This window comes from Phaethon lepturus, unplaced genomic scaffold, assembly GCF_000687285.1.
Source record: "Phaethon lepturus isolate BGI_N335 unplaced genomic scaffold, ASM68728v1 scaffold2959, whole genome shotgun sequence".
Taxonomy (NCBI): Eukaryota; Metazoa; Chordata; class Aves; order Phaethontiformes; family Phaethontidae; genus Phaethon; species Phaethon lepturus.
In genome coordinates this window covers 4,954-16,856 of record NW_010563987.1, presented here as the reverse complement: position 1 = coordinate 16,856, position 11,903 = coordinate 4,954, and the positions used below count along the sequence as shown (strand labels likewise).

Sequence of the window (11,903 nt, the reverse complement as noted above, 5' to 3'; positions counted from 1 at the left end):
GTATTATAAATTAATTGTAGCAGAGATCCCTATAATTACCTGCTCTCTTACCTACAGCTTTGCCTTATTGGCATCTATTGAATTTAACAAATGAAAAGGACATTTGGTAGTTGATCGAATTTAGAGACTTCCTCGTTTGCTTTGGATACTCATTCATATAACTGTGCAAGTCATGATTCCTCTTTTAATGTTTTATTTCAAAATAGAAGGTGACAATCTGGATTCATATTACTGCTGCTGGTTTTGAGGTGGCTGGTGCATTCATCATTGGGAGATGTGTGGGGAACCCTTAGTACAGCTGTAACTTTCTCTTCTCCTTACAGGCTTCACAGAGCTCAGTGTGCAATTAAACAGACTCAGGTAACTGTTCAGAAGATAGGAAGGGAGATTGAAGAAAAGCTGAGATGTACATCTACAAGCAATGAACTGGTAAGTTTGATTATTTAAAACTGTATTCTGCAGGCTTGCTGAAGCATCTGGCTGGTGTCTTGACCGTAAGGTTGTTTTTTTTTTTTATTTAACACTTGAATGTGAAATCTTTATTTAAACCTGTCACTTCAGATAGGAACTCATCTGCGAAGTGTAACGTAATGGATTTTAGATTGATGTGTGTTACTCGGATGGATTGATAGATTACTTATCCTATGTTTACTTTTATTTTGTATAATTGCTTTTATACTATAAAAGCATAAATATTGCACAGTGCATGAAAGAGGTTTATCAGGAAAACCAAACCTTTAATGATTTAGATAAATCTTGACAGGATCCTGTGGTGGGTTTAGTGAGGTGAGTCTACTGGCTGTATCTTCTTGCACCCCTACTCCCTTTGGGTGAACAGAATTCATGCAAAAGCTGTCACTCAAGTGACACGTTAATTTTAAGCAGGAATTATATTAGATCTTGGAATAGCTTTTGACAGTTTGTTTTGCCTGTCCTTTTCCCCTTTCCAGAAAAATGTACTGGTGCTAGTTTCCACTTTTTGCCCAGAAAGGCTGAGCTCAGTTCAAAGCAATGACAGAACAAGTGTGGCTCGTGGTGACTTCATTATATTGGTACTCACTGGCATGTGTCTGGTGCCTTGTGTAGGAAAGGGCAAACTCGTGATGTGAAGCTATTTTATTTCTGTAAGGTGGGTTCTGGGTTGAGAGTACTCACTTAATTTCCAAAAGTGTCAAACTGGTTTAAGGGTTTGACAAAATGGAAAAATGGGAGTTTGTTTACCCACTCTAATTACAGGGTTGCATTGTAGATAAAGAAGCAAAGAAGTCAGTTCCCTCAAGGGACAACATAACATCTCCTGTGAGTGACTCCAACCCAGAGGTTCTTTGCCTTCTGTTGGGATCTTGGCTATTAAAAAGTTTCTAACCATCTTTTTTGCAGTTATGGATATCTTTCTCCCTCCGTGCAACAGCTTTTCGTTGATAATCATGTGTGAGCAAAACTATATGAATAACACTAAAACAAAAAATGACGATGATATGCAACTTCTTAGCAACCATAGTCTATGGTACAAGGAAATTATTGCCTATTTTTCTTGTCCTTTGTTCAATAGTGGAAACTTTTGTTGGGCTTCCTTTGTAAATGTGTAAATTATAGTTTCATTCCTCAATATTGAGTCATGTTTCCTGCTGCAGTCTTGAACCAGAAGGCTGAGCATACATATGTAATTGAAGCAAACTTGAAGTGGAAGAGTTCAGCAAGAACTGACTTTTTCAGGCAGCTAGTGTTGAAGAAACATCTCCATTAACTGCTTGAAAAAGTGAAAGCTGGCGCAGTTGTACAAAGTGACGGTGTCTTGTAGTACTTGCACAAGACTTGCTTGCAAGTATGTCTGCCCCTTCAAGTTTTAAACTCTATCAGGGGTGTGATTGAACTGAAGGGATGTATTACTCTCTTACATTTTGAATCTGTCTCCAGTTACTTTCAACAAGTATCTAATCAACATGGTAGATGTTGCTTCCTTAAAAAAAACACCCCCCCCAAAAAACCCAAAACAACCAAAAACCAACCCAAAAACCCCAAAACAACAACAAAACCCACCATTTCTTATAATAGAAAATTCTGCTTCACTAAGCACGTGGCAGCACAATTTCTTAGTGAAGATGTTGCATTGAACTAAAAACAGATTCTTTTTAAAAACAGGAATAGGTTTAGAGTAGGTACAGGACAAATCCTAACACTTTTAAAGAAGGAATCCTTCAAATATAATTGTGTGTAATGACATAATCTGCTCCCTGCTATGTGTTCGTTCCTTTTGTGTCCCTTTTTTTTTTCTCCTCACCCTGAAGCTGGGAATTGGATCTAATAGTGCAGCTCAGACATTTCCAACCCTTTTCCAGCTCCCTGCCTCAATTTAGTATAGACTCCTCATTGCTCATCTTCCCTCTTGTTGCTGAACCCTTTGCCAGGGAATGAATGCTCATCATGCTGCTAGCACTCTGCTGTTAGTCTCTACGTACTTGTCCTGCGGAAGCTTCCTCCCACCCCTCCTTCCTCTCTTAATTTCTGCCCTGGGCCAGGTTGCATCACAGGAGAGGAGATGGATCCCACAGGAGGAACAAGTGCTGTGGGACACAGCTGGGTTTCTCTCCTTTCAAAGCAGCAAAATGATTAGGGTCTTTGGTAATCTATTGCCTGTTGTAATGTATGAGCTCAGCCCTTAGGACAAGACTAGTGTCTGCCAGACTATTTTTCTCTTCCCTTCTATCACCCCTTTTATGGAACTGCTTGCGTGCAGAAAAACTTTTAATTTTTATTTTTTTAATCTATTTTTCTTCCGATAGAAAAAGGAGAGTGAATGTTTACAGTTGAAGATCCTGGTGCTACGTAATGAACTAGAGAGGCAGAAGAAGGCCCTTGGTCAAGAAGTAGCCTTGTTGCATAAGGAGAAAAACACTTTGCATGACAGAGGTAAGTGTAGAATCATTACTGCTTCTATTGCAGATATTTATAACCTGCTGATCAGCAGAGTAGTAGCCTAGCTTTTGATCATGATGACCAAAATGAAGGTGATTTTGGTTTTTTTTGGTCTGGCTCTAATGTTTGTGCTTTTCTTTATCTGAAGTTTACAGCCAGATATAATCTTTCCACCATCTGTGTTATACTGAATTCTGGACAACAGTTTCTGGTATCTTGTCTCTAAACAACTTCTTACTATGACACCTCTCTAAAGCAATCTTAAGTCTGTCTTTAATTAAATTTTATGAGAAAATCAGAAGCGCTGCAATGTAATGCAGTAAACAGTGGCTTGATGGAGTCATGGTATAATGTCATGAGGGATGTCATTATACCTGTGTTTAGGATCTCATTTTAAGTGTTAGAAGACAAAAATCCCTCTTAGCTTACAATGCAAGTGAAAGGTGAAATGCTCAATCTTCTTGGTGTTTTGTTTTACTGGGAAAGTGTCCTATAGTAAAATGCTATATCACTGTTTCTCTGGAGCTCACCAGAGACCAAGCTAGACAGATACCTGATCTCATTGCAGGATCTTTTTTTTTTTCCCCTTCAATACCTAGCTGAATCTAAAATAATTAGTCACTACTGAAAATGAGGTTTTTGCCATTTACTTAATTCTCGTTCTGCAGGTATTGAGATGCCTTAACTGACTTACTCCACTATTGTGGACATGAGGGGAACAGGTGTTAAAGGCGAATGAGGTTTTGTTGATTGTATTTGGCTGGTGAATGGTGTATCATGTGTGAAGACTTGTGTTTCTCCTGCACTGTCATTCCCCAGTTTGGCAGCATAACTTGGAAAATGGGCATGTAAGAGTAAATGGGGGGTTATTGCCAGCATTTGTGTCAGTATCTAATTCTAAAACTTCAGATAACTAAGAAACTGTTTGATACTAATTTTTTTCCTGATTCCGCATGTTGTTTAGAAAATGCATTTGAGACTGAATACCAGAAACTTCAAGAGCATAACGAATCCCTGCATGAATTAAGAAAGGAATGCACTGCTAAGAGGTAAAAGGACCTGTGCTTTTTCTGCTATTGGAAAGGAAATACAGACCTGAGATTAGGGCATTTGAAGTGGGTCTTATGGCACCAAACTCTTCCTAATGTCACCCTGAAACTTCTGTTAAGCCATTTCTGCTACAATTTGTAGACATCTAAAGTGATAATTAGCAATGGCAAATCTAGGAGAAAAGCAAACGTGCTTGGTTGCATGTGCAGACTACGATAGGACTTTCAGGTCTGTTTAGGTGAAACACAGCTTTGCAATACTTATTGTCATGGTCAAAACATGCCTACAATATGAAGTACAATTGAAAGTTAACTTAGTCTTCTGTAATTATCTTTCTGGAATTACCTAGCTTTTTTGAGAAGGGGAGGTGATACTTGGGAAGATGCAGAAGGGATACGAGGGCCTTGATAACTTTACTTAAAGCTGTTGAAGAAACTAATGTTTTTGGGATCTCTTTCCCCAAAGAGAACTGTTTTTGAAGACAAATGCCCAGCAGACTATTCGATGCAAGCAATTGCTGTCGGAGCTATCCTATATCTACCCTATTGATCTGGTATGTTTTTACTGTTCTAAAAATCTGCTTGATATGAAATGAACTTTCTATTTATTACACTTCAAGCAAATATCATGTTTTATTCATGATGAAACTTGCTCTTCACTCATGCTGTTTTTTCCAGCTTTTTCTTGGATTTGGTCCTTACATTGCAAACCTCCCAGGGAGGGGACTTATGCCAACATCTCTCAAATAGTCTCCACTATGAAAGTAGAATAGCTATAGCTGTAATTTAATGGATACTTTCCATTTTGTTTACAATTATATAAAGTAACTCTGACAGTAGGCTAGCTGCACTTTAACAGAGTGCACATAAACAGATGACAAAATATTGAGCTCCAAAAGCATTTATATAATAAATTGATTAAGATGAAGCTCTTCCTTCTTTAAAAAAGTTACATTTATTTCTGAACTATATGAAATGTGGACTAAAACACTATGTCAAAGTCACTCTGGGTTTCATTGAATATTTAGTTTTTTCTTTACAAAAATGGTTTGTTGTCATTGGATTTTGTGAAGATTTCTGTTTTCTGGATGTTATTGTTCCATTCTCACTTTCCATTGTTGATTTTTAAACTTACAGAATGATCAAAAGGATTACTTTGTTTGTGGAGTCAAGCTTCCTAATTCTGAAGACTTTCAAGGTAGCTGGATATTCTTAATTCAGTTGTTACAGTTGACACTGCTTCTGAACTTCATAAAATTAAGTAAACTGATAGCATTGGCTTAGGATCCACATTTCTGACTGGAAAGGTCTAGACTAGAAGAGAACTGATGCATTATTTATTCCTACTTCCTAGCTAGTACAAAGGAAGTTACTGTTGACTCTGTTTTCTAAGATGCAATATTGAAATGCTGGAACAGGTTACCCGGAGAGGCTGTGGAGTCTCCATCCTTGGGGATGCTCAAAACCCAACTGGACACAGCCCTGGCAACCTGCTGTAGCTGACCCTTCTCTGAGCAGGGGACTAGGACCACGTCATTTCCAGAGGTGCCTACCAAACTTAGTGATTCTGGAAAATACTTGTGTCTGACCTAAAATCCCATTGTGGCTTTTCAGTCCATAAATCTCGATGAGGCAAGGTGCACGAATCCCCATCCCCATACAGTTTGCTGTAGTTGTTGGTGAACTTACCAAATAAATATCTTGCATAAGGAAGACTTTAAAGCTGCTTGACTGTGTGGAGTGTTTTAGAAGTCAGCTTCTACTTTGGCTGTCTACAGTCATCCTACTGCGGAAGAAAGTGTATGTAATAAGCCTGGCTGTATAACAGTTGTACAGGTAACCACATGCATTAATCTACAAGTGTTTGACATGAATTGGAACTTCATTAAAATCCCCTAGAGAATTTCTCACTCCCAATACTTGCTCGGTCTGTAAGGCGTGTGGTTTCTTGGGCAAAAACCGCAGTCAGCTGTCAAACTCTTTAAAGCCATCCCATAGGTATTAGCATGTGCTAACAACATGTATATTGGATGCTATAATAACGGAGGAATAATCTTTGAAAGAAATTGATTTGTCAGTATGACAAAAACCAGTCTTTTGCTTTGTTTTTCTAATTGCGCTAAATGTGGTAATGAACTCAGTTTGCTAATTATTGAGAAATCAGTGGTGTGCATCTTTCAGCCCATTACTGGTATTAAATCCTTACCAAAAAAAATACTAATTCTGTATCAAAGTCTCTAGAAATAATGTATTATGAGGAAGAACTACTAAGCATTTAACTTAGTGAAATATGTGGTTAAATTTGAAAACCAGCTGTCTGGCATGTATCTTATTTCAAACTCTTAGTTGATAATAATAATTAAAAAAAGAATCAGGCATCTGAAGGATCAAAAAAAATTAATTCCCTAAAAAGCAGGTTTTGCTGCAAATGTTGAACACTTTACAAAATCCTTTTTGAAAGGAGTGTAACTTTTAAATCCTTATGTTTTGTTGTGGTCTAATAGAGCTCAGTATGATTTCATAGTTGTCGTTGAACATCGTTATAAGCTTTCTTAGAAAGTCCTGTGTTTAGCTGATGTTTGTGCCTCAGAAGGGATGACTCTTTTATGTTGTTTGTATTGGTGTGTTTGCTTAGAAGAAAAATAGAGCAAAACAGAAAGTAAAAGCCCTTACATAGCTAAAGGATGTAATTTGAATCGCAAGACCTGTGTGTAGTCCGGGCAAGTGAAGCTTTAAGGTTAAAACCTGAAATGTCAAATTGAAAATGATAGTTTAAAATAATGAGTTAATCTAAGTTCTTCCAGCTATTGGCAGATAACAGAGTTCATGCCCTGGGGTCAATGTCTCTTCAACTGATCTTACTAATGAATAAAGTTATGGAGGAATGCAGCTTTTCCCTGACCTCAGTTGTACATGTCCGCTACGTCTAAAGAAAACCAGAAAGTTTAAGACTTGAATTTTGTCTTGGGAATTTTGTTTCACTTTTCCCATCTCTTCTTTACTCTCCTCCACCCAGCCAAATGTTGAGAAGAGTGACTTTTAGCTTTGAAAGTGTAAAATTGAAAGGAGAACAAGCCATCACCCATTTTACATTGCCCTTTAATGAAAGAGGCAAGTAGTGAACTGCAAACAGTCGTGAAGCAGTCTAAATTTGTTTCAGACATGCATCTATTCTTAAATTATAACTTCTGCTAGCTTCATTAATTATATCATTCTCTAAGCAGTAAGGGTGAACTTGTGCTGAGCCTGCAGTGAGATCCAATTGATTAAATAATGGTATTTTTTTTATTATTGACAGCAAAAGATGATGGAAGCATTGCTGTTGCCCTGGGCTACACAGCTCACTTGGTTTCAATGATATCCTACTTCTTACAAGTGCCACTCAGGTATCCTATAATACACAAGGGCTCCCGGTCTACAATCAAAGATAATATCAATGACAAACTGACGGAGAAAGAGCGAGAGTAAGTATGTTGTAAAAATGCTTAGGTGCTTTCTTCAAAACAACAAAAAAAGCCTTGAACAGTTTTGGATAGTCCGAAGTGACACAGAGTTTGAAGTTACTGCTTTCAGCAGCCATGGGACAGTTTGAGTTTCTCATGTTGGAATTCTATAATGTAATAGAGTAGCTAGTCCAGCTCTGTCATTCTAGATCTGTTGGCAGGCATATACCATTGATGAGGCTTCTAATAATGGTAGAAAAATTTAAATAATGTGTCTTATATATGTTTTGGCTGCTGATTGGAAAACTTGCCTTTTGTGTTTTGCTGCTGGCTATGAGAATAAACTGCAGATAGCAAGTGTAGCTTACTGAGGAGTTGCTGTCAGTATTGGAGTAGTGGTTGATAAACATGAGAAAATAAATAGCTTGCTTTAATGCAGGGGATTTTAACCAATTGAAAAAGAGCACTATAAACTGTTATCTACTATAAATCAACTTAATATTTAATTAAGAGTTTTTAATCTGGTCTGTAACCATTGTCTTTCAACATGTGTCTACACTGTTGTTGTTATTGTGCTACTACGAAACTATTTTGCTGTCCTCAAATCCACTTTCTGAATGCCTTCTCCTGCATTTTGCCCCACTGTCTTTGCACCTGCGTGCTCTAGTATGAAAATAGCAGCAATTATTGGTTAAACCTCACTTTGTAGCCTGCAACCGCAAAACTCAAAGGAATGCAACACTGACCAGCTGCTCTGCTCTGATTCTGTGCATGTATGGACGGCTGCAAAGTCGGGCTTGCAGCACCAGTAACTTTGTTTTTCCATATGCAGGGATTGAAAAAGGAGCAAAGGACATGGCTGAGGTGAAATGAATTGTGGAAAGTGGCTGTCTCTATTAACATGAAGCCTGTAAAAAAAAAAAAAAAAAAAAAAAATTTCTTCTCTTTGGAAGTGTGCAATCAAAGTATTATAATTCCTGGTAGTCCAAATCAAGACGGAAGGGTCTTACTGTGCATAGTTGAGAGGACTGGGATGCTTGGAAGTGTCTGATTTCTTTTTAAAGCTCAGTAACTTTTGGCAGGACAGCAGAGGTAACTTGCCTCAAGAGTTAAACTCACTGAGGTCTTCCTGTTTTGACACAATAAAATATGACTAGAGTAATTATGTCTTGCAAATTAATTTTGATACCATTTTAATAATGTGTCCAAACACTTCCTGGGTAACTTAACAGCACATTAATCTGTTTTGCTTCAGTTTAGTTCTCTAAGCATATGATGATACTCCTTCCTGTACATCACTTTCAGAAGGGTAGCAAACTGGAACATTTATATCTGGAAAACTAATTTCTGAGGAGCAGAGCTGCCTGTGTGTGGGTGTATAAAGATTAAACCAATTTCCTGTTGTCTGAGAGAGATTGCAAGGTTTAGTCCTTCAGGCTATAGCCTTCCAAACTCTCATGACTTAATACTTTATTTCACAATAGATTTCTGAAAAGGAGAAAGTTTAGCTAAGTATATGAATCCCTGTTGGGCCATTTACCTGTGTTCTGCAAGATTGTTTCAGGATTAGCTCCTGCCTGAATGATCTCTTCCCAGCTATTGGAGAGTCAATCCTACTGACTCTCAAAGGACTTCAGTTGCTATAGAAAACCTCAACTGTTTTAACTTGCAGTTTTCTTTCTAAATTAATAGCTCATGTTTCTCACCTGCTCCTAACTGAATTTAACATAGTGATTAACATGCATTATAAATTTCTTTATTTCAGTGACCTGTCCTTTACCAGGTTTTCAAACTCCAGTATAAACTGTTGAGTAATTACAGTGAGGTTTTCTCTGTACTCAGTCTTTATAATAACACATAGCATCATGATTATTGACTAGCTTAAACATTTTACTTGGCTTTGCAGTTTTTTTTTTTCTCCTGGACTGCAGGGTTGCCCTGAGATCCATATTAAGAGCTCCTAAAAATGGTGCATTGGGGGAATATCTAATGTTTTCACTTAAAAGCAATTTCAGAAGTACATGTGTTTGTTTTTAATGTTATACTGTACAAATGTGTTACTCCACTTTTAAGTTCCTTTACCAGCTTTTTAAAGCCCGTGTAATAAGCAGGTTAAATATTTTTAGAGCTTTCAGAATGTAAGTTACATTTGGGAAATACTTTATCGGCTTCAGATTTGTTTGCTTGGATGATCCACGTCACTTAATCTCAAGGTTCTTGTAGAAGTATCCAATTTTGTCTGCCCCAGTTACTGTCATGTTGGAACTTAAGAGTGTACAAAAGAAGTAGGAGGCTGTGGTGAGGACTTAGCACTTGTGTCTGGCCACATTACTGAAAGTATAATGAGGTATAGAATACCTGGCAGTGGCATACAATATATGGTCAGCTTTGTAATTGTAAAGATATTAGTGTTTATAACCGATTCAATAACTGCTCCCTTCTTGTATTCCATAAAATCATTTTGATACTACTAAAAGGCTGTAAGTTTTCTCCCATGAATCTAGTTGTATGACTTCCTGAACCAAAAAGCTAAGACAAGAATATAATTTTCACTAAATGTCTCATTAAGGCACTTCTTTGGTGGTCCATTTCATAGGACCACCATAGGACCATCATAGAAACATTTAGGTTGGAAAAGACCTTTAAGATCATCAAGTCCAACCATTAACCCAGCACTGCCAAGTCCACCACTAAACCACATCCCTAAGTGCCACATCTACATGGATTTTAAATCCCCGCAGGGATGGTGACTCTACCACTTCCCTGGGCAGCCTGTTCCAATGCTTGACAACCGTTTTGGTGAAGACATTTTTCCTAATATCCAGTCTAAACCTCCCCTGGCGGAACTTGAGGCCGTTTCATTCGTTACTTGGGAGAAGAGACCAACCCCCACCTCACCACAACCCCCTTTCAGGTAGTTGTAGAGAGCGATAAGGTTTCCCCTCAGCCTCCTCTTCTTCAGACTGAACAACCCCAGTTCCCTCAGTTGTTCCGCATCAGACTTGTGCTCCAGACCCCTCACCAGCTTCATTGCCCTTCTCTGGACACACTCCAGCACCTCAATGTCCTTCTTGTAGTGAGGGGCCCAACACTGAACACAGGATTCTAGGTGCGGCCTCACCAGTGCCCAGTACAGGGGCATGATGACCTCCCTGCTCTTGCTAGCCACACTAGTGCTGATACAGGCCAGGATGCTGTTGGCCTTCTTGGCCACCTGGGCACACTGCTGGCCCATTCAGCCAGCTTCTGACCAATGACTCCAGGTCCTTTTCTGCCGGGCAGCTCTCCAGCCACTCCTCCCCAAGCCTGGAGTGTTGCATGGGGTTGTTCTGTACTTGGGTCATGACCCAGCGCTGAGCCTTGTTGAACCTCATGCAGTTGGCCTGGGCCCATCGATCCAGCCTGTCCAGATCCCTCTGCAGAGCCCTCCTGCCCTCAGCAGATCAGCGCTCCCACACAGCTTGGTGTCCCCTGCAAACTGACTGAGGGAGCACTCGATCCCTCGTCCAGATATTTGGTAAGTTATTGAACAGAGCTGGCTGCAGTGCTGAGCCCTGTGGAACACACGTTTCAACATCTTCAGGGTGCATTGAATATGTAGGAAGAAAGACTACCAATGCCTCAGAAGTTCTGGAATCTGAGAGATTTCAGAGCAAATGATGGATATATAACTCCCAAATTTAAGCTACTTAGGACAGCAGCATGTTCCTCTCTCCAGTGACAAACATGCTTTTGAATAAACCACCTAAATTCCTTGGCACTGTTCTTGCAGAACTGAAACCTGGCACTTCATCATGTCCTCAGAAACATATTAAGAATGCTGAGATTAAACTATGATATGTTCTGATGCTGTCAAGCCCTACATTTAATGCTGCTTTTAGCCTGCTCCCAGATTTTTAAATAAAGAATAGCTTCCAGTTTAGAGCAAAATAAGGATTGTTATGTCTGGAGTGAGACATATTTTGTGAAACTGCCTGTGTTGGTGTTGCTACTGTTGTAGTATTTTTGTATGTAGTCTTCAGTTTTCTTTCGATGCTGATACATGCTAAACATCTCGCAAAGTAAATTTCTACATTTTTCTGAATTTCTACTGAATCTTTTGAAACCATATCGGTCTCCTTGTTAGTTCTAGAGTGAGTACAGTAAGGCACGCTCATGCCATCTGTTTGGGAGCCTTTTGGCATATCTGACTCAAAGCTGTGCTCAGCTGCTACTTTTTATAATTGAAACTTCACATGACACTTCTATAACCCGCCAGCTGAATATTTAAGAACAGAATACTCATTTAGTGAAATCACCTTAGACAGCTTGGAAATATGTATACTCCCCTAAGAAAAAGAACATTCTTTGGAGTTTAATTACCTTTCTGGTACCCTATGTGTGTCTGGACAGGTGTAACGCACATTCAGAGCAATTATTTCTGTTGTATTTTTGCACTCTCATTCATAGTGTGTCTTTTAAAAGATTTTCAAGAACTCTTATTTCCCTGTTAGGT

General features: G+C 38.8%; 1 protein-coding gene across 1 annotated transcript; it reads left to right on the top strand.

Moving 5' to 3' along the window:
- Nucleotides 1-248: 248 nt before the first annotated feature.
- LOC104626708 (UV radiation resistance-associated gene protein-like) lies at nt 249-7,429 on the top strand (the record flags this gene model as incomplete). Its single annotated transcript, XM_010294699.1, has 6 exons — nt 249-429; nt 2,784-2,910; nt 3,881-3,965; nt 4,432-4,519; nt 5,103-5,163; nt 7,264-7,429. Coding segments are annotated over 6 exons (708 nt in total), but the record flags the coding sequence as incomplete, so codon positions are not given.
- Nucleotides 7,430-11,903: the final 4,474 nt, after the last annotated feature.